This window comes from Tupaia chinensis, unplaced genomic scaffold, assembly GCF_000334495.1.
Source record: "Tupaia chinensis unplaced genomic scaffold, TupChi_1.0 Scaffold000346_1, whole genome shotgun sequence".
NCBI classification, from domain to species: Eukaryota; Metazoa; Chordata; class Mammalia; order Scandentia; family Tupaiidae; genus Tupaia; species Tupaia belangeri.
Window position 1 is genome coordinate 5803795 of NW_006159840.1, and position 23730 is coordinate 5827524.

General features: G+C 44.0%; 1 protein-coding gene across 5 annotated transcripts in view; it reads right to left on the minus strand.

Annotated features, from left to right (window-relative positions):
* The window catches only part of PDE10A (phosphodiesterase 10A), a 303105-nt gene that overhangs the window by 87620 nt on the left and 191755 nt on the right, over positions 1–23730 (minus strand). For all 5 annotated transcript variants that reach the window (XM_006152260.3, XM_006152256.2, XM_027773359.1 and 2 more), the window contains exons 4-6: positions 19357–19477; positions 17460–17509; positions 1406–1546 (exon numbers count right to left, since the gene is read on the minus strand). In XM_006152260.3, coding sequence (XP_006152322.1) covers positions 1406–1546; positions 17460–17509; positions 19357–19477 — 312 coding nt within the window. The remainder of the gene's footprint in view (positions 1–1405; positions 1547–17459; positions 17510–19356; positions 19478–23730) is intronic.

The following is a 23730-nucleotide window of genomic DNA, read 5'->3' on the forward strand; positions in this document are numbered from 1 at the left end:
CCGCGGCTTCCGCCGCGCCCCCAGGTCTCTTGAAAGTTCACATGCACTGCAGAACATTTTCAAATGAGGACTTCCATGGAACCTACTTTTAACCACATGCTGCTCTGTCTAACTATATCCCCCCTTCTCTTTTCTCCTTCCATTTCTCTTTTATTTCTTCTGATAGAGGAAACATTCAATTTGCTCAAAGTCACAATAATTAGTGGCTAAATGGAAATTAAAATCTGAGTTAGGAGGCACCTGTAGACATGGCAACCCAGGACTCTAGTAAAATGTAGATGAAGACTCCGATTTAGCCCTTTCCAAAGGAAATCCCTTAACCCTCTACACTCGCCAGTCCTCATCACGTAAAGCCTGTACCCCACGCAAGGACTCGCACTAACGGGGTCACGTGGACTGTGGGAGGTGACGCTGGGAGTCCACAGGACAATGTCGGTACCGGTCCTTCGCCAAGACCCTTTGACGGTGCTCCTGGCCTCCCAGGTGACTTGCTCTGGTTATGGGAAGTGTAGCAGGCCCAAGGGAAGCAGGGGCTTGAAAACTCATTTGCCTGCATCCACTCCTCTCGAGAGCGCTCGCTGCCACTATGAGAAGGGGGGGCAGTGAGAGACGCATGCAGAGCTGAGGCCACCCAGTGCCACAAGCACCAGTCTGAGAGCAGCCGACCTCAGACCCGGCAAGTCCCCAGGCTGCGGCTCAGACCCGTAGGATGGCTACCTCTTCAACTCGTGAGAAATGACAAACAGCTACTTTATAAGTGATGGCACTAAAGCCAGGGTGGCCTGTCATACAGCAATAGCTAACTCACCCCTGTGTATCCAGGCAGGACATGAAATACCAACGATAATCAGTTATTTACGTGAATATAAACATACATTTTTATGTTTAACCACACTGGTATGTGTTGAAGTAACAACCATGCAAATCTAGGAATCTAGGTCTCAGAGCGCATATAAAATATTATTTTCTGAGTACAAAAAAATAATTTACATACAAACTTACTGATCTGTATTCTGCTTTAATGCAATTTTGTGAAAGAGCTTAAATTATAACATCAACATGGCATACTGTGTTCTTTTTGTTTTTAGTTTGCTATAGGGTGCATGTGCTCATCAGAGAGAGACTGAGACAGAGAGAGAGAATGAGAGAAAGGGAAAGTAAGAAACCGCTCCCCACGGGGATGGCCATGCTGTAACCCCCTCTCCTCCACTCTCTCTCAGGACTTTGGGCACACATGCACACGTGCCCTACGTGATTTTCAGGCCACCAGGGCCGGGACTCGAACTGCAAAATAGGCCATATGGGATCTAGCCGCCTTAACCTCCACACCATCTACTGGGCCCCATCATCATTTTTAATTTGACACCAGGTTAAAAATGTCACCAAGTGTCAAGAAGCCACTTACCCCAAGGATGTCGTCCACCAACAGTGTTTTCCTGGACTTTGCCACGTAAGCAGAGATGGTGGTGCCCTGGGTAATTGGCCCGGCCGGGATGAGCTGGGGCTTCCCCTCCTGTATTCCAGGCGGTGTGAACACACACAGGCTCTAGGAAGAACACACAAGGGCTAGTAGAGCTCTCCTACACATTCACACAGTGGAGGAAAAGAGCCTGATACTACTTACTAGTCAGGATAAACCACTAGAGCTGTAGGTCCTAAAGTGAGGCAAGGTGCTTGGCGATGGTCAAACTGGGGTGTCTGAGGTGAAACTCTCACAGTTCCAACTCACACACATACAGGCTTGAGATAGGCCTTGAGTTTATAGGCACACACACAGAGAAATGCTTAAAATAGCCTCCGCCTTTGATACACAGACAATAATAAAACGACTAAGAAAGGTACTCTTTGGGCTCAAGATTGTCTTTCCTTAAAGAAACCCTGGGCCCAACTCCCCTATAGATTGACAGTTACATCTGAAGATAGGCCCAAGGACTTGAAGTGATTTAGTTCTATTTTTCATTTTCATTAAAAATCCTTCTTTTTTCAGAACATTATTTCTCTCACTGTTTTCCCCCTTAATTTTGCTCATTGGACAGCAGCAGACAGAGACAGGGAAATAAAGAAAGCATGCCCCTTAGGGGGATGGTCAGGCCACAGTCTTTACTCCTCCATTCCCCAGCTCCGTTCAGACTGTGGGGACACACACACACACACACCCCTGTGTGCTCTGTAACCGTGTCTGGACTGAAACCGTGTCACTGAGCGTGCGGGACCCTAAGCACCACACCCCCACTGGCCCTTCTGTCTGCCTTTGAGAGCTCAGGCACCCACATTGCTTACATGACCCATCGGTTACAGATTCAGCATATTCTCCACGAAATATCTGCTCTTTTCTTCACAAAAATTTTGACAAGTGTAGTTATCTTTTCCTCTCAAATAATTGGATAGGAGAGTAAATTCTGAAACTATTTTTAAAATAATCCACTTTAAAAAAATAGGATTAGGCCAGCCCCATAGCTTAGTGGTTAAGGGAGCCAGGTCCCATATGGCCAAGCACACAGTTCAAGTCCCAGGCCCTGTGGCTTAAAAAACATGCTGGGCACGTATGTGTGCATGCCCCAAATTCCGGCAAGATGGAAGAGAAGAGATTGTGATGTTAACATGCCCCCTGGAGAGTTCTTTCTCTCTTTCTCTTCCCATCTCTCTGTCTCTGACAAGCACACATAAATAAAATAGGATCAGCTATTTTGGTAAAATCTAATCATATTTAATTTTTGTCTGCTGCATTATAATTGCTAACAAAAGCAAATAACCTAGAGACTTGGGGGCAACATTTGACATAATTAGAGCATGATTATCTGACCAATTTGAAAAATATTAAGGTTCAAGTAAATTCTCCCCACATTTCTTTTATTTTAAACAGGAGTTCTATAACTTACAGGCTGAAGACCTTTTGAAACAATAAGTATTTCAGACAACCTTCTTCACTCAAACGGGTTCCTATGAATACTTCTTACTAAAATAACTCTAAGGGTGGGCCAGTGAGTCAGAAATATTTATTAGCTCATCAGGTAAGTGATGTTTTAAGCTTTGTACTATCAGAGAACTCCTTCTTCAAACATCTTACTGATAATCACAAGAGAATGAACCCTATAACCTTGAACTCCTTGCTAAATCAACAGCTTTGGCTTAACTGTGGTTAGCTTAAATCAATACTATAGAAAGTTAGAAGTGCAATTCAAAATACTGAATACATCCCTAGTAGATCTGCATAATGAAGACTATGGTTAAGTAGCATTTGCTATTAAGTTTAAATAATAAACTTCAAGTGGTTGTTTCAGAAAGGATTTAAACTTAACACGTTTACATACTAGGTATTTAATATAAAACTTACAAATTTAAAAATTACATATGAGATGACAAATGATAGTTTTATCTCAGTTACTTTTGAAAATGTCAGAAACTAGTGTTACTATTTTTAAGTTACTGTAATTATATTATGCACCATATATGGGGAGACTTCAAAAAGTTTGTAGAAAAAATGGAACTTAAGTACATATTTATTTTTTGTGCAAAATATGTACATCTGTGCATAATTTTTCATAATACACATGTTCCTTAAATTTCTGGAGGCCTCCCCTACAGGTGGAAAGTAGTCAGCCTACTGCTATCTTCACTGTCTGAACACAGCTCCGAGTGCTGCCCCTTCTTGGGCATGAGCGAAGAGTGGAAGCTGATCCCAGAACAGGAAGAAGCCATGACTGTAAGTCAACACTGAAAGGGTAGGAAACATTTCAGAGAAACATCAGAGCTGAATTTCTCAAACTGAGAAAGTTAGTCACAAGGGGGATGCTGAGCAACTCTTCCTTCTCTCCACCAAAAACAGAATGCCAGGAAATGAACTTGAGTTGAACCGAGTGGTGCAGATAGCTCTCAAAGAAGACTGCCCTGTGCCAGTAACAGAAAATAAACACTGGAGCAAGCTCCCATGGGGGCTTGACTTTTTTCTTTTTGAGCATAGTTGTTGGCTTTACTTGTTTGAAGATGTATAACACCTATCTTTTTTAGATGAATTATAAAGCTGAAATTGATAATTACTACAAGTTACATCTAGGTAAACAATTCAGTAGTGACAGAATTTCTTACACATTCCTATGTTAGATGACCATTTACTGAATACTACAAAACACGTTATGCCTCTAAGCAGATGAGCAGATGCTAAATAAATCCTGAGGTGTGTGGAAACTTGTCTATATAGTAAACTCTTGGAAATAAAAGGTTTACAATAAAGTTACAGTGGGAACTTCACACTGGTTTTATGAATTGGCTTCTCTCATTTACCAAATAGAGAAGTTTCCCAGGGAGAAGTGGGTAAGAGGGCAAGTGCTGGCGAGGCACCGACAGCCGAGTGGCATGCAAGCCAGGAGCTCAGCAGAGGGAAGAAGGCCCGGCTGAGAACAAGCACCCGGCCTGCCCTGCTCCCACAGCTGCCCTGCCCTCCTTCCCAGTGAGGGCTTCCTGCTTTTTTGTTTTCTGACCTCCGTATAATCCACCTGTGCCAGAGTTCTCTTCATAGCATCCACTTCTGCCTGAGGATCAGCCCCTAGTTTGAATCACCTGTTCCTCAACAGCATGTTCTTTATGGTTTTTGAAGTTGGATGAATCGATATAGGTAGCGATGATCTCAAACACTAAAAGTCATAACCTTCTAGACTAGAGGCGGAATTCACGGGTTTTCAGGGGTGGGGAGCAAATCTTCCTCTATTAATGCCACAGAAACAGGACGTGGACAGTCATGTCCTGAACTGCCCTCCTCCCACTGACTGCCGCCTTCACCAGGCACACAGTCCCCAGGTACACTGAGTCTGCGTCTCAACTCCAGGTCAAGCGCTGGGTCCGTCCGTGTGCCACGCTGTTTTAATCGCAGTAATTGTGTAACTACTGGGGCGTCGGGAAAGTCGCGATGCATTTTGCACAGAAAAATATACAAAAGTGCAACCTGACTTTCCCGACGCCCTTATAATCTTGTGGTTTGTTAAATCAAGTCTTGCCTTGACTAACTGATGTTTTAAAATAATCATGCTTTATTTAATGCTTAATATAAGCACTAAATAGTATATATTTTGTGGGTGAAGAGTCTGCATAACCCATTAACAAATGATGGGTGTAAATAAGTTCTACAGAAGTTTACAGACAGAAACTTTATTTTTCAAAATCAATCAATCTAGTTTTCAACCTATTGACATGACTGATTAATATCTTAATCATATTAATAAGATACAGAAATATTAGGGCCAGCAGGTGGCGTGGTGGTTACGGTGCTGGACTTTCACACAGCTGATTGCAGTTGGAGTTGTGGACCTGGTGGCTTGAAAATCGTGCCGGGGACATAAGCATGGGTACCCAAACTTCCAGGAAAGAGCAGAAGAGATGGGATGATAACATGGACACACCCCAGGGAGAAATTTCTCACTTTCCCTCTCATTGTTTCTCTCTCTCTCTGGTGCGTGCACTTGCTCTGTGGCAAAAACCTAAAAAATAAAAATAAAAATAAAAACTTTATCTCAAAAAAATATATAAAAATATACCATCTTCATAGGAAGAGAGATGGAAATATCACCAGGCAATACTTCATAAGTATTAAGACTCCCATGCATCTACTTGCATATATTAGTAATATCAGATTTTTCTAGAAGACCCAGTTTGAACCGGGCCTCTAAGATGAATTCTCACTTTAATATTATATAAACCTATTTAAACATCAGCATGAACATTTTTTTAGAAGCTAGTACAACTAAAGGAAAAGATTTAAAATTGCAAATCTCAACGACCTCTGTCCTTTCCGGAGAAGAAATGAACTGCCTTCAGGGTGTCAGCTTGACAAATGCCTGCCGTGGTTCTTTGAGATCTGCGAGTTCTCCAGTGATGCGAGTACCAGTACCCTGCACAGACACTGCGCGGACGAGGCTGCCGAGGAGTGGGGGGTCAATGCAGATGGGCAGAGGAGCTAGCATCTTCGGTTTTTTGGAGAAACTCATTGTGAACTAGCTGAGATTTCTGCGATAACGGTACACAGATACACACACACACACACACACACACACACACACACACACACACACACACACACACACACACACACACACACACACACACACACACACACACACACACACACACACACACACACACACACACACACACACACACACACACACACACACACACACACACACACACACACACACACACACACACACACACACACACACACACACACACACACACACACACACACACACACACACACACACAGTTAGGTCATCTATATTAATAGTCATAATTGATAGGTTGGTTCAGTGAAGAAGTAAAACAAAAACCAAATGATAAAAAAGCAAAGACAGAGAAACAAATGGGCTTTGTAGAAAACATAAACAAGAGAATAGACCAATATCACTTACAAATACACCATTTTTTAATGAAATGGGAAAATCTAATTATTGTTATCAATCACGTAGGTTAAGTCAATTTTACTTGTTAAGCCTTGCCCTAATCTCTCTTTCTACATGCAATTCAAAGATCACTTTATTGACGAAACTTCACTTCTGCAGTAAGATGTCAGTCAACTCACAGCCAGTCGAATTTCAGACTTTTTAAGAATGGACTTGTGTCTCCCGCTCAGTTCCTCAGCAGACACTAGGTGGCACTGGGTAGTAAACCGATCCAGACTTCGGACGCTAAAGAGCAACAGCCCCAGGCACAGGAAGGCAAGTACGGCCACTGCGCGGAATTCTCACACACAGGCTGGGAGCAAGCGCTCAGCCAGCTGAAACTGCCCCAGGGCACTGCCTCCCAGCCAGGACAGAGTGGGAGCCTAGGTCGCCGAGATTCAAGCACGGGTCTTCTTGTCCACGGTTCCCCAGCTGGTGTCTAGAGTACCCTTCTCAGTTGTGGTAATAAAAGCCAAGTAATAGGAAGAGAAAGAGCTCTCAGCCCTCAGGAAACGTGCAGCGGGTAGAAAGAGCGCCGCTGTTCCTCGTGGAAGGCAGACTGGATGGAGCAGGAGCCAGGGGATCAGACTCCAGGGAAGGTTCTGGATTTAGACGAGTGGCATGGACCTGTACACTGACCCCCACCAGACTAAAGTGACCTCGCGGTTAAACAGAAAGATTAGATTGGCTTCTTGAACTTTATCACTTTATGAATTTAAGGGTCCTGTAACCACCGAGCTGCTCACGTTTACAGATCAAAGCAACAAATAACTGGTTAACTAAGCTGACTTACCACTACACCTGCAACCTGGAGAGGCTGCTTTTAAAGGAACCAAAATATAAAAAATAAATAAATAAAAATAAAAAAAACTTACGTTTGAATTAAAATGTTTAAAGTATAACTAGAGTTCATAAAAGTTTTCAGCTTTAACAAACTGTTAAGGAGAATATGAAAACTATAATGATAATATCATAAAGTATACTATATATCAGTGGGAAATGACTAGCATAAATGAATGAAAAAAACATAAAAACAATAAAAGGTTGAATTAAGCAAAAAGTTAATCGCTGAAAAATAATTTTTGTCCAACAGACACCTCCAGAACAACTTGCATATGTCAGACACTGCTACGGGGAAAATACATTGTTTGCTTTGCTAGCTCCAGATCTCTCACGAATTGCTACTTCTGTGTAAACACACCCTTTATTTTCCCTTCTCAGCTACTAGGTGAAAAGTCCTCAAATCCCCACTAGATGTTAGCTCCGCGTCCAATTTGTTTTTATGTGATCCGGTACCACCAAGTTCACAATCCCAGAGCACGCTGAGTTTTCTGTTTGCTCCTAAGGTTATGCAGTACAAAAAACTGCTGATTTCGCTATCACCTTCACGGTAAACCGATCAGAACCACTTTTCATTCTGGTTGTACATTGCAATTCTGAAATTAAAGCATGTAAGTTTTATTTTAAAATTTGAATTAAGAAAGCCAGCTATGACTTAAAACCAAGAGGCAATTTTTAAATAGATTAGTAATTATAATATGCTACCATTCATGGGCAAAAGAGGGACAACAAGAAAATTTACATAAGGCTAGTCAGTGGTGTGATGGTTGAAGCAGCCAGATCCCACATGGCCAACTGCTCAGCCTGAGTCCAGGACCTGGCAATGTGAAAAACATGCCTGGTGTGCCTGCATGCTCGGTGTGCCTGCATGTCCGGTGTGTCTGCATGTCCGGTGTGTCTGCATGCCTGGTGTGTCTGCATGCCTGGTGTGTCTGCATGTCCAGTGTGTCTGCATGCCCGGTGTGCCTGCATGCCCGGTGTGTCTGCATGCCCGGTGTGTCTGCATGTCCGGTGTGTCTGCATGCCCGGTGTGTCTGCATGTCCGGTGTGTCTGCATGCCTGGTGTGTCTGCAAAAGCCAGCTATGACTTAAAACCAAGAGGCAATTTTTAAATAGATTAGTAATTATAATATGCTACCATTCATGGGCAAAAGAGGGACAACAAGAAAATTTACATAAGGCTAGTCAGTGGTGTGATGGTTGAAGCAGCCAGATCCCACATGGCCAACTGCTCAGCCTGAGTCCAGGACCTGGCAATGTGAAAAACATGCCTGGTGTGCCTGCATGCTCGGTGTGCCTGCATGTCCGGTGTGTCTGCATGTCCGGTGTGTCTGCATGCCTGGTGTGTCTGCATGTCCGGTGTGTCTGCATGCCTGGTGTGTCTGCATGCCCGGTGTGTCTGCATGCCCGGTGTGTCTGCATGTCCGGTGTGTCTGCATGCCCGGTGTGTCTGCATGCCCAGTGTGTCTGCATGCCTGGTGTGTCTGCATGTCTGGTATGTCTGCAAAATTCCAAAACGCTGGGAAAAAGTGGAGAAGGGATTGTGAGTGGTCGTAGCTTGAGCATCCTCCATGGGCATGCTTTCTCACTTTCTCATTCTCTCTCTCTTTTTCTGATGAGCACAATGCATCCTCTAGCAAATTAAAAAGAAAAAAAAAAAGAAAGGGAAAAAGGAAAAAGAAAATATATGTCTCTGATCACCTACGCAAAACAAAGTTTCATTTTATTTAAGATAATTAGCTTACATTTTAAAAATATATGAACTTCTACTGTAAGTAATAGAGCAGATTAAATAATGTAACTGATACTCAAGAAGAAAAAATTTTTAACATTATTTAAAGGCTAGACAATGGGTCAGCCCCATGGTGCAGTGGTTAAACAGGCCAATTCCCACACAAAAAACATCTGGCACATGTCCACATGTGCCCCAAAACCCAATGAAATGAAGATAGAGAGGAGGGATTGAGGCATATCCAAGTCCACTAGGGGGTGTTTTCTCATTCTCTATTGTTCACTCTGTTTCTCTCTTTGGCAACTGTACGTATACACTAGCAAAAAATAATTAAAGGCTAGATAAAGTATATTTTACATATTGTAAAATGCATTACAGGGCTGAGAAAAAAATGGAAGGAATCCATAGAAACCTAAAAGAAAGTAAGCAAAGGAACATTTAGAAGTGACCTTTGAAAGATACATACTGTATATCCCCACTCAATATGAACCGAATGTCTGCACTCTATGGCAGAAATGGAAAGATCTGAAGACATGACAGGAGATAGGATAAGTGTGGATACCAAAGATTTAAGGGAGGGGAGTAGGTGGAAGAGGGTGGCTGTAAGGGGCAAACAGGAGAGACATTTAACAGACAAAAAAAAAATGTAAAGTTACCTATTGTGGGGAAAAAAAAGTTATATAATTTTTGCTTTATAAAAATTAAAAAGAAAAAAAGAGAGAAGTGACCAAATTCCAAAGCTTGCTTTTTCCTGAGAGTGTCACCAAAGCATAGAAGAGTGATCTTCCAGGAAAGCCGCCTGGTGATGAGGAGACAAGAAACAAAACTGTGGGGGGGGCCAGAAAGATGGCCCACAGGACAGGCAATGGGCAGTGAAGGATAATACGTTTACCTGGCCAAGTATCCCAAAGGAGACAGATTATCTTAAAATGAGTGCTGGGGTGGGGGGTAGGGATTGCAACCTCCTCTGAGAGATCATAATTGTGCAACACGTAGATGGGAGAATAGAGTTCACACCAACCTGTAGTCTGAGCACAATCTCAACCGGGCCCAGCTGCAGAGCATGAGCTGGACACTGCTGCTCAAACCAGGAGGCCCAGGAAGCCAGAAGTCCAGGGTCTGATGCCCTGCCCACCCTAAGAGCCAGGGGCAGTGGTACACGCCTCTAATCCCACCTACTCACGTGGCTGAGGCAAGGGAATTATGACACTAAGACCTGGTCAAAAAACCACATGAGCACACGTGTGCCCACACACAAAACTCAACTAATTTAGTTTAAGATTCTGAACTGTTAGTATCTTACAATACTAGCAAAAACAAATTCCTATCTATCTCTGAGAAAGGAAATTCAAAACAAATCTGGAGAACAGCCACTTGAAGAGCCCAAGGAAGGAATATGAATCATAGTAAACAAAAACACAAGAAAACTATAAACATAGGAGCAAATAACCTACCACCCATGAGAGGTAGATACAATAAAAGCCAAGACACTATAATTTCAAAGAAAATATAAAAGAATTTAAGTTAAGTTCAAGAAATAAAAGATAAGCTTGAAACTATGTCCAAGGAATAAAAAACTATAACGAAGGATGGAGACAAATTGAAAAAAGACCAGACAGTATCTTTTTCCCAGTCAATGTTCAGAGAGATATTATTTATTAATCTAGACTCTCTTTCTACCAGAAGTAACTCAGACATCCCAGTGACCTGTTCAGGCAAACAAGAGCCAGGAGAGCTCCCCTTAGCAGAGTCCCTGAGGGAAATGCTGCAGGGTATGCAGGAGGAAGACAAGCAGGGTAATCACTCAAGCACAGCTAAAGAAACACCTGAGTAACTAGGAGGCCTTCAAGCAATGTCCTCTTATCTTCCGAAATCCTGAGTGTTCAGGGTCTTTCTACCTCTGTAGAATGTAGAAAAGGGAAAACCGTGATTATCCCCAAAAACTATCCTCCCAGTGGCAAGATCTCTGCCTTCATGAAGCTTATATTCTAGAGAGAAAGGGAACTACACGAGTAACTACACAAATGACCAACATACTATCATAGAGTCAGTAAGTTCCACGAAGGAGAAATGTGATGTTAGGAAAGCCGAACGCAGTGGGCGCTGACTTAGGGAGGTCAAAGAAACAAGGTGTTCGCCATGCGCCCTGCCCTTCCTAGGGCCAGCGGTCCCTGGGATGTGTAAGAGAGGAGGAGCAAGGACTCAGGGCCCCCAGAGAGAGACTGTGGTGCAGAGTAGATGAAGTGACCTGAGGAGTTTGGAATGAGGACCACACTAAAGTCAGAGAGGGCATGAGGCCAGCCCCTTAATTAAGTTAAGAACGTGAAAGATAAGTAAAAGTGAAAGAATTGGAATTGATACGCAGTTACAATCTGACTGCTGTAGACAGGAAAGCTTTCTCTAAATCAAACACGAAGAAGCTACTTCACTGAGGCCGACATAGAACAAAGTCTGCAGCAGAAAAGCAAAAAAGCATGGCCCAGGAGGGAAACACAGGGACATGGGCTTTTTCTTGTTGGGAGGCTATTTATCACTGATTCGATTTCATTGTTTGTTATTGGCTTATTTAAGCTTTCTGCGTCTTCCTGATTCAGTCTTGGTAGCTTATGTGTCCAGCAATTTGTCCATTTCATCTAGGTTTTCTTAAGCTTGCTGGCTTATAATCACTAATAATATTCTCTAATGATCTTTTGTATTACTGCTACATCTTTGGTAATATTGCCTATTTGATTGCAAATTTAATTTATCTGATTCCTTTCTTCTTAATTAGACTAGATTTTGTTTTCTCACAGAGCCAGCTTTTGGTTTCATTTATTTTCTATATAGTTCATTTATTCTTGATTTCATTTATTTCTGCTCAAATCTTAATAAAGATTTTTTTCCTCCTGGCATTTTTTTTTAATTGTTGTTTTTCTAATTACCTGAGATGTGTTGTCAGGTTGTCCATTTGCCACTTCTCCATCTTTTGCTTACGTGTACTAATTGCTATGAATTTTCCTCTTATGACTGCTTTTGCTGTGTCCCATAGATTAAGGAAACTGTGCACTCATTATCATTGGTTTCAATGAATCTGTTGATTTAAGTCTTAATTTCTTCAGTGGCTATGAAGTCATTCAGGAGTAGGTTGTTTAGTTTCCATATGTTTGGGGATTTTTGAGGGATTTTCCTGAAATTAATTTCAATTTTAATTCCATCATGGTTGGAGAAAATGCTGTATATAGTTTCAATGACTTTAAATTTGTAAAAGCTTGTTTTGTGCCCTATCATGTGATCAATATTCAAACAGCTTCCATGTGGTGGTGGGTGAGGAAAATATATATTTTGTGGTTGTTGGGTAGGAAGTTCTGTAGATGTCCGTCAAATCAATTTAATTTATGATGTCATTTAGATCCTGTATCTCTTTGCTTATTTTTTGTCTAGATGATCTGCCCAAAGGAGACAGTGGGGTGTTGAGATCCCCAGTGATTAGTGTGTTGCAGTCTAACTCTCTCTTTAGATCAGCAGTCCAGCTTTCATGTATTTGGAGCTAACTGCCATTCTACTCAAACTATTTCTAAAGGTCCAAAAAGAAGGAACTCTCCCAAATTCACTCTATGAAGCCTCCATCACTCTCATCCCCCAAACAGAAAAGGATTTAATAAAAAAAGAAAACTACAGACCAATTTAACTGAAGAATATAGATGCAAACATTCTCAACAATATACTAGCAAATCATATCCAATGATATATTAAAAAGATTATAAACCATGATCAAAAAGGCTTTATTCCAGGGATGCAAGGATGGTTCAACATATGCAAAACAATAAATATAATACATCATATTAACAGAAAGATAAACACCATACGATCATATCAATCGATGAAGAAAAAGCATTTGATAAAACACAGCATGTCTTTATGATTAAGACTCTCAGCAAAACTGGCATTGAAGGGACATTTCTCAACACAATAAAAGCCATCTAGGAGAACCCCATAGCTAACATCAAACTGATTAAGGAAAAGCTGAAAGTTTTTTCACTAAAAACTGGAACAAGACAAGGATTCCCACTTTCTCCACTCCTTTTCAATGTAGTACTGAATGTTCTAGCTAATGCAATCAGACAAGAGACTAAAATAAAAGGCATTCAAATAGGTAAAGAAGAAGCGAAATGATCTCTTCAGAGGAGATGATTATATACATAGAAAGAATGTATATAATCAAATAATCCACAGAAAAACTCCCAGAAGTAATAAATGAAGATGGTAAAGTGGCAGAATACAAAATCAACATGCAAAAATCTATACGCCAACAGTGAACATATTGAGATAGATCTGAAGAAAGCAATTCCATTTACAACAGCCAAAAAAGAAATAAAATATCTAGGAATAAACCTAACCAAAGATGTCTACAAGGAAAACTGTAAAAAAACTAAAAAGAGAAATTGAAAATGACACAAAAAAGTGAAAAGACATCCCATGTTCCTGGATGAGAGGAACTAATATACTCAAAATATCTATTCTACCCAAACTAATCTACACACTTAACACAATCCCAATGAAATTACCAGAGATATTCTTTACAAATTTAGAAAAAAACAATTACAGAATTCATTTGGAATCATAAAGACTCCATACTGCCCAGGAAATAGCATGCAAGAAGAGTGGAGTAGAAGGTATCTCGCTCCCTGACCCTATATTGTAAAGTGATGGTATTTGCAGCAGCATGGGACTGGCACAGAAACAGGAATGTGGGCCAGGAACAGAGTAGAAACATCAGAAATAGACTCCCAAACATACAGCCAGCTTATTTTTTGACAAAGGGCACCAGTCAATCCGGGGGTGGGGGGAGAAAATCTCTTTAGCAAACAGTGCTGGAAAAACTGGGTGTGCACCTGCAGAAAAATGAAACTGGACTCCTATCTCTCACCATTAACAAAAGTCAACTCAAAATGGATCAAAGATCTAAACCAAAGACTTCAAACACATAAATTAATGGTGGAAAACACAGGGGAAACTCTTGGAGACATTGGAGGAGGTAAAAGCTTTTTAAATAAGATCCTTAAAGCACAAGCAATAATCCCTAAAATAGACAAATGGGATTACATCAGGTTAAAAATTACTGGTCAGCAAAAGAAACAAGAGTTAGAGTGAAATGGCAACCTTTGGAATGGAAGTATGTATTTGCAAACTGTGCCACAGACAAGAGACTGATAACCAGAATATATAGGGAGCTCAAGCAGCTTAACTAAAAAAAGGAAAGAAAGAGAGAAAGAGAGAAAGAGAGAAAGAGAGAAAGAAAGAAAGAAAGAAAGAAAGAAAGAAAGAAAGAAAGAAAGAAAAGAAGAAAAGGAAGGAAGGAAGAAAATCAACCCAGTTAAAAGTTGGGCAAATGAGCTGAACAGATAGCACTCTAAGAAAGATATAGGAACAGTCAAAAAGCATAAGAAAACAAATGCTCAACATTCCTCATCATAAGGGAGATGCAGATCTAAACCACAATGAGATCCCACCTACCCCCAGTCAGAATGGCTAAGATTAAAATGTAAAGAATGATAAGTGCTGGTGAGGCAGCAGTGAAAAGGAAACTCTCCTACACTGTTGGTGGGAATATAAATTAGTACAGTCACTATGAAGAACAATGTGGAACTTCCTCAAAGACTTACAGATAGAACTACCATATGATCCAGCAATTCTACACAAAAGATAGGAAAATGCTCAGTTGGAAAAGTGCTTGCACATCCGTGTTTACCGCGGCATTACTCACAATTGCTAAGACATGGAACCAACCCAAATGTCCATGAACAGATGAATGGATGGAAAAAGTGTGGCACACATACTCTATAGACTACTACACAGCCATAAAAACAACAAGACCCTGGTTTTTGATAGGAAGTGGATGAGTATAGAAGATTTACTAAGTGAAGCAAGCCAGGCTATGAAGGAGAGCCGTTGTATGTCTCCACTTAACACATACCAGATGTCCACACTCCATGGCAGAAACTGAAAGACTGCAGGATAGAAGCATGGAGAACATTGCAGATACTGGAGACAATGTGGGAGGTGGTTGAGAGGTGGAGGAGGTGAGAAGAAGGAAATCAAGGAGAAAATTAGAGAAACAAGACATTTAGGGGCACAGGAATGGAGGACTGTGTTAATGATAATGTGTATGATCATATCTTTATCTTGGCTAGTGTGTAGTGTATTTATGCTGAAACATTTTACAAGCTGTGATGATGTACAGTGATTCAATGTATAAAATAAAGTAATAATAATAATAATAAAGCATCGCCCAGTGGTTAGAAGCACCGAAATTCAAGCACGAGGAAGCCAGCACCTCAGGGCTCCCTATAGTTCAGCCCAGGGCACCTCCAGCCTGCGCTTCTGTCCTGCAGCCCGGCTCCCTTTTCCCCTGGCAGGTCCCAGGAGACAGACGTAATGCAGTGGCAGCCTCAATGTCAAGTTTCTTCTCACTTCTCTTCAGCCTCAGTGTCGGGGTCTTTTCATTTTGCTGAGGGCGAATGACTACAACTGCAAGGTCCAAGATCCAGGTTGTAGTAGAGAATCTGATGGGTCCCAGCTTGGGTCATGTCCACCTCCACCTGAAGAGCCACAGTCCAAGGCAGAAGCTGTTGTGGCCACCTCTGTGGTGTGCAGGGCCTCAGAAGGAGCAGTGAGGCTTGGACTGCCACAGTTGCACCATGTCCACTTATATAAAAGCGAGTTGTAAAAATAATGGCAAATCATATAGTGTTTTTTTCATTCCTAACCTTTTGGTTTTTTTGGAGTGGTTTTTGCTATAGGGTGCGTGCGCTTGCCAGAGAGACAGAGACAGACAGAGAGACAGAAAGTGAGAAATCATCCCCCAGGGTGATGGCCATGCTACAATCCCTTCTCCTCCATTCTCTTCTCGGGATCTTGGGCACGCACGCACACGCGCCTGGTGTGAGTTTAAGCCACTGGGTCTGGGACTCGAACTGTGGTCGGCTACATCATGGGAGTTCAGCGACATAGACATTACGTTAACTGCTGGTCCCTTAATTCCTAACTTTTTAATAAAACCTCAAAAATTTCAGAAATAAAAATTTTAAATGAGCAGAAAAAGTAATACCATTTTTTATTTTAGTAGTTAAGCTATTTTAGAATACTATCAGTGTCTGAAACATAAAGTACTTAGATGTGATAGCAATATCTGAATAACGCGATTTTAAGACAACGGATTGTTTATTTCTTGCATGAAGGGTACCCCACAGGGTCTTCACATGTGATCCCATTGCCAGCCAGCCTGGGCCCCAGGCATGCGCCCAGTGTGCACAGCAAGACCCGGAGACACAGACCCGGGCGCTCCCTGTGCAGCCTCAGCACTGCAGCGCTCAGCTTTCGAGCTGTGCCGCCTGGGCAGGTGCGAAGTCAGCGTGCACGTCTGGCTGCCTATACAAAAAGCACTAGGGAAGGTGCCAGGGGAATATAAAAATGAGTAAGAAAAGGCCCTTACCCTAATAGAACCTTTAATCTGGCGAGGTAGGGATGACCAATGGTTGTAGAAAGAGGCCCCGTTATGGTTGAATTAAACCGGTAACAGACACCTCTCCTGGGCCAACCTGGACACGCTGACGTGGTCTCGGAGGTGCCTGCATGAGTGTCTCTCCACAGTCGCCTACTTCAAGTAGGCCAGACACCGTAGTTCGGGACCTACACTCAGTAACTCCTCCCGAGTTCTTCTGCAGTCAACTTTAAAACCTTAAAAATGCTACGTGAAGTGCCTGTCCTCACTCAAGCGGAGAAAGACCGAAGCCCTCCTCTCTGCCACCGAGCTCACAGTGTTGGAGAAAGCTCAGGGCGAAACACCAAGTCTAGGACTGCAACTCGGGACACTACGGTTCCAGTTTATCCCCCAAATTCCTGTGATGCAGCGTGGTTGTACCGGGACCAAGAGGGTGAAAACCTATCCCAACCACTGGGTCAGGAGGAGGGCCTTTGAGGTGAGAAGGATTAAGATCCTCAGAGTGAGCTCTCAAGATGGGGTCCTGGGAGGCCTCTAAGGAGGAAGAGGATGGACACAGACCCAGCCGTGCCCTGCCTGCTCGCACTCTTCCCAGGCGAGGCCCAGGCTGCCCTGGGACCCCGCCAAGGAGAAGGCCATAGCACACGTAGGCCTTTGCTCTTAGACTGCCACAACTTGAGCTAAATAAACCTCTAGTATTTCTCAGCTACCCAGAGCTGGGAATTTCTACAACTAGCAACACAGCTAAATGCTAATACAGAATACCACGACCTGAAGCAAAAAATAAATAAATCGCAAGATTTTTACATTTAAATTTTGCCATACCATTAAAATTCTTGATTGGTGATAACCACATATGGAAACAAATATAAAACCAGTTGAAAGTACTGAATTATGATGATCTCTGTTACGTTGTTTGTAGCACAGTAGTTTTCACTTCTCACCTAAGTACCAGAATCTAAATCGAGATACTTACATTATTGCACTCTCCGAGGAAGTACAGTGCGAACCCATCAGCTTTTGTGGCTGCCGGAGTAAGAAGAAAGAGACTGTTCTCAGTGGGAGTATGCGTGCAGACCCTCTGTGGCAAGACTCAGATGTTTCAGAGCAGATTCGTTAACATAAGCCGAGGCAATGCAGCGAGCAAAGCAACATGAGCTACGCCTTCCTTTAACACAGTCAGAATACTGTCATGTGTCTCTCATGAGTGCTTCCAAAGTTTAAGATGGGACCCCCTCAAATGCATGTAACAGTCCACAGTTAGGTAATAACATGCTTGTCAAACTCTAAATATTCAGAATTGCTGGAGAATATTTTTAGTTTGAAAATTGCATTTAAAGTACTAAATACTCCAGATGTGATATTCATAATGTTGAATAACCAAAATAAGTATCAACCAAAAAGAATGATGTACACATCTACAGTCATCACTTGCCAAAGCGGACGTAATTTAACTTATTCTTCATTCATCACCTGGAGGTAATTACCTGGAAATCGACAGCATCATTCTGAAGGGGTCGCCTGACTCTAAACCCCTCTCATGAACTCTGCCCTGGTGGCTCTCGGGTAAGGAAAATGGCGACAATAACGGAAACTACCTCGTGAAACTGTGATGACAGCAAGCGAGTTAACACATGGAGCACACGCGGGAAAGTGGCTAAATATAATTAAGTGCATAGGAAGTCTTATCACTACCATCATACCATGAATGTTTCTATTTCCAACTAAAAATGAAAAAAGCCAAAAGATATTACTATGATAGGGATCCTTCCAAAAAAAAAATGCAGTCCTCAAAAAAGTGCATCCTTTTTTAAAAAAATCACTTTTCTGACATAACTTTCCCATTCTTTTCACAATTCAAACCATATCTTATATATCAATAATATATAAAATATTCATGTATCCAAAGAAAATCTAAATGCTTATTCTCCCTTAAAAACAAATGCTTTCTGGGTAAGCTGGTGGCATGGTAGTTATGGCACCTGGACCCCACATGGCTGACTGTGTGGTTCGGGTGTCAGACCTGGTGGCTTGAAAACCATGCCAGGTCTGTGTGCATGTAGGCTCAAAATCCCAAGAGGAGAATGGAAGAGAAGTGATTATAGCATGGCTCTCCACCCTGTTGGGGGGTGGGTGACGTATGCTTCTTTCTTTCTTTATTTTTTTGGTGGGGGGGGTTGGCATAGGGCGTGTGCACTCACAGGACAGATAAACAATGAGAGGGAAAGTGAGAAATCACGCCCCCACACACACTCAGGGGAATGACCATGCTGCAATCCCTTCACCGTTTTCCTCCTGGGAGTTTGAGTATGCATGCACGTCTGCCTGGCATGAGTTTCAAGCTGCTGGGTCTGGGATTCGAACATGGTAGTCAGTCAGATGGGAGTCTAGTACCTGAACCACTATGCTACCTGGTGGTCCTAGGGCTGGAGTGGGTGGTGGTGGGTGTTTTCTCAATTTTCTATTTTCTCTATCTCTGTCTCTCTCTGGCAAGTACACATGCCCCATAGCAAAAATTAAGCTAAACTAAACTAAAATAAATTTATGCTTTGTTTTACAAAGATGTGATTTGACCAGTAAAAATTATACTTTCCAAAGAAACCTAAGTGTTACTTAAAAGCCATGGTATATTCCATTCATACCTCTGGCAGATACTCATGTGAAATCTGACCGTGTAGAAACTTCTTAGGTTTATCTCCTGGTGGTTTCACAATAAAAAACTGACACTTCAGATTATAAAGGAGGAAACGAGATGGCACAGACGCAGACGAGCTCAGCAACGAAGAAGCCAACGGCCCCAAGAGCCTCTTCAGGAGGCACCACCGCGGGCACTTACGCGGAGCCAGCCCCCGGGGAAGCCGAATGCCTCTCACCTATTTTGATGATGCTGCTCAGCTCGTAGAGGAGCAGGTGGTTGTCCCCGCCTGTGTCCAGCCGCTGTTCTATGTAGCTGTTCAGTTCGTACACAACCCCCTGCATGTTCGTATCTTGGTACTTGAAAGCAAAATGAGAGAGAAGGGCTTAGTCAGTGAACTAGAACAGACACCCCTCAGTCCGTAGAACACACCACTGTACATGTGATTATTCCACATGCTGGCTGCTCATTACGGCCACCGAGAGCTGCTCCAATAGTGCGATCTGCTATACGAAGCACATGGACTGGAAAGTAAAACCTCTGTGCCGTCTTGTTTAAGGTTATCCACAGACTGCACTTATGTTGCTTATTTAAATTAAAATACCAGATGTTACACATTACGATTCTGTCTCTAAAGCTGTATACACAGTGATGGAGCAGTGTGACTGGGAAAAACCGCACTGGCGTGTTCTGGGTGGAGAGTGAGCAGCTTGAAGCCCGCCACAGGCATGAGCCGAGTGACGCGCAGCCCCCTGTGGAGGGTGACCCACCCTCCTGCCGCGCCCTCGTGTGCTTGCACCTCTGCCCCCACCCCCGTCCAGGTGTCGGGAAGCACTGAATGACAGCGGTGGACAAGGAGCTACCGCCCACACTCATCTCGGGACGAGCTCCACCGTCTCTTCTCCAGTCGTGAAAGTCTCCTGATGAACTGCCCTGCTCCCATGAGCCTGCCTTACTAAACCTGCTCTCCAGACAGGCAGTGCACATTAAAACACAATGAAGTTTTATTACTCCCTGGCTTAAAATACTCCGGGACCATACTTAGAATGAAAGGCCAACTCCTCCCTGGCTCCCCCCACTCCACAAAACGCAGCTTCTCTCTGTTTCAGGCCCGTCTCTGATGGCCCCCACTCCCTTGCCTGTCTCCCCCCGGCCCCCTTTCAGTTCTCCACGAGTGTACCTCTCGCCTTTCCCCTCTACAGGCCTATCGCCTGTTGTGGCTCTCGAGCACTGCACTTGGCCAAACACCGAGAATGAGCACCGTGGACCACCCTGACCACCCACCACAGCAGGCCTCGGGGAAAAGGAAGACCCCGAGCGGTGAGCAGAAGTAAGGCCTGGCAAGGAGCCTGCACTCCCGTGGGGAGTCAGTGAGTAAGCACAGCCCTCTTAGCCGGTCCCTAAGCAGAGACTCAGGTGGAAGAAAGGTGTGCACACGAGTGGCCTTCGCTAAGCGACGTGGGAATGCCACGGCCTCCCTGGCACCCATTCAAAGGCTGGCGGGGCTGGAGTGCAGGTGTGCCCATCCCTGGCCGTCTCCTGAGTGCACTGTCACCCAGGCCCTGAGCAGCACACTCACAGGGAGTCCTGGCACGGACGAGCCGGGGTTGTGAGCATAATGGCCAGGCTGCAGCTACCACTGGAGTGACCTGGCCCGCTGGACCCTCGGCAACAGCAGTGGGGCTGTGCTGCCCTCGGGGCTGAGCCGGGTTGCCTACCAAGTTTTGTTTGTTGTTGTTGTTGTTTTGTTTTTGTTTTTAGGTGTTTGCCATATGGAGAGTGAGCTCGCTGGGGAGACACAGTGAGAGGGAAAGTGAAACATCACCCCCCAGGAGGATAGCCCTGCTGCAATCCCTTCTCCTCCATTCTCCTCCTGGGATTTTGGGCACGCACGCACACATGCACCCAGTGTGATTTTCAAACTACCAGGTCCAGTATTTGAACCACAGTCGACCATGTGGAAGTCTAGTGCCTTGACCACTACGTCACCTGCTGGCCTCTAACCTATTTTACCTCATCTGTCTATGCAGAAAAATGCTGCCGTAAGTGAACAAAAACCCAATGGGATCACCCCAATCCAAAGTCGGAATTTCTCAGTGAATACCCAGACGTAGGCCAATCAATGCACAGGCCCAGACCCCTCTGAGTAAAGGGGAGGGAGGCCAGGGCCCCTTGAAGGAGGATCTTGATACATAGCCCAGTGTGGAGCACGGGCTTCTCCCACATTCCAAAGGAGGCCAGCGGCCTTGGGCCTGGGCCACTCTGATGAGAGGGGAAGTGACCAGGTGGGGAGCGTGGGGACCCCTGGACATCGGCCTCACACTGATGCAGATCTCAGTAACTCAAATGGCATCATGGCACCCGCCAGAGGGCTGGTGGGTCAGGCGGTCAACAGACACGGGCCCGGGGGCTGCACCGAGCATGCCGTGGCAACCAGTTTCAGGACGCACAGGCGGAATGGACACAGGTGGCCACGGGCAGGATTCCCACAGAAAACAAGTGGGGAAGTGGAGCTGTTGGCATTGCAGGGAAAGGCGTCCCTGAGGGCGAGCGGCAGAGATGACGGAGCACGAGTGGGAGCAGCAAGCTGCAGCCCCGTCAGCTCACATGCCGTGTCACACTTCCGCCATGGCCTGTCAGGGAGTCCAGCCGGAAGCCACCCCTCCTCCCTCTGTCCTGACAGAGCCTCAGGTCTTGGGGCCAGGCCAGTGTGCATGCTCTGCCGGACCTTCCGTGTCCCCACTGTGCCCCCGTGGCTGAGGCCTGCCTTCCCTCCGTAGTCTGTGACTCTTCGTTCGTTGCTTGCTCCACCATGACAAGCCACATGGTCTGATGACCCGGTTGTGAGACTTCTCCTTGCAAAGTAGTCGCCTGTCAACAGTCCTAACCTCCCAGATATTTTCTGGCTCCAGATTGCTCCAGGTCCCATTTTTACACAGGTACAGCATGATAGTCAGAATTGGCCTAAAAATCATGAACTCGGGGCCAGTGGGTAGCATAGTGGCTAAGGTGCTGGACTCCCACATGGCCAACTACGGTTCGAGTCCTGGACCCCGCAGCTTGAAACTCATGCTGAGCGCATGTATGCCCAAAATCCCAGAAGGAGAAAGGAGGAGAAGGGATTGTGTCATGGCAGTCTCCACTGGGGGGAGATTTCTTGCTTTCTGTCAAAAAAAAGTTCTCGTGAAACTCATGCATCTGAGACAAGCCAGCACTGTGAGGGGTCACAAAGACGTGAGATTTTTTTTCCTTCATCATCTGTAAACAAGCCTCTTTGAGCAATTTCAAGTTTTGAAGGACTCCAGCTAAATACTCTGTTCTCACATAACCTTTCTTCCTTATCACCAACCAGAACTGCTAGTTCTGTATTTCCCCAAAGTCCTGGGAAAGAGCTTATCTGAGCATGAAGCCAGTAACAGGAGAAGGGCTGAGCCAGGGGACAGAGGGGCACTGCGTGACGATGCCGGGCTCTGAGCCCTGGCCCGGCCACGCAAAAGCCCTCCTGCCTGCTACGCCATCCACCCCGAGACGTTTCCTGAATACCAGGCTGTTCTCCGGCCGCTCCGCTTTTCCTATGAAGCCCATGGAGGGGAGCTCTAGCTAGTTTTAGAGTGAGTGTTCTGTCATTGCACTGTGCAGTCCTTACGTAAATGACAGGCGGGCTGACTCCCTCCTCTGATAATCCAGTTCTGAGAACAGGCCTCTAACCATGACCTGCCATCAGAAACCAGCTGTTCTCCACGTCTTCTGGACAGGAAATGAGAGGTCACAAACAAGTGAGATAGGAGCAGCTTGTCGTGAGACCGCATTTCACATCTCTGGGCTTAGTTCTCGCATTTGCATAACAGGAAAGATCAATTGCACTATCTTTAAAATAGTTTTCAATAGTAACTATCTGATCACTTTTGACCTAGGTTCTTTTTTTTTTTTTAATAGTTTAAGCTTCAAATTCTAACATTTAACCTAAAAGAATATATTAACATATCCTATGTCTCTTACTGATTACAGGTGTACATATATTTGAAAAGTAAAATTTTTCACTATAATTACTGTTCTATATTGATATAGTATTAACTATCAAATATTTTTCCTTTTTATTATCATTTTTTTAAATTTGCTAGATGACACATACTCACCAGAGAAAAACAGAGAGGAGGAACATGGAAAGTACCACCCCCACAGGGCATGGCCACACCTCAATCCCTCCCCCATCTCTCCCTCCTTTCTGGGTTTGGGTATACACGCCCACACATCTGGAATGTTCCTCCCATTGCTGGGTCCAGGACTGGAAGCCATGCCATGGGCCATGCAATCCACTGCCTTGACCACTATGCCACCGTCTGGCCCAAATATTAAAGGACCATCTACATGGTCCATCATTCGAGCTATCATAGACTATATAATTTAAGATTATATAACCATAATTATTACTTGATCATCAACCTCAAAGTCATTTTGCTACTCATCAGTACCATTATAAAGGGAAGTTGGAGAAAGCAAAGTGAGGCGAGCGGCAGAACACACACGTCAAACTATCCCTGTGAAAACCACATGAGAGAGCAGGCTTACTAAGGGACAGGTACACTCAGAAACCTCTCGTTTCACCTTGACT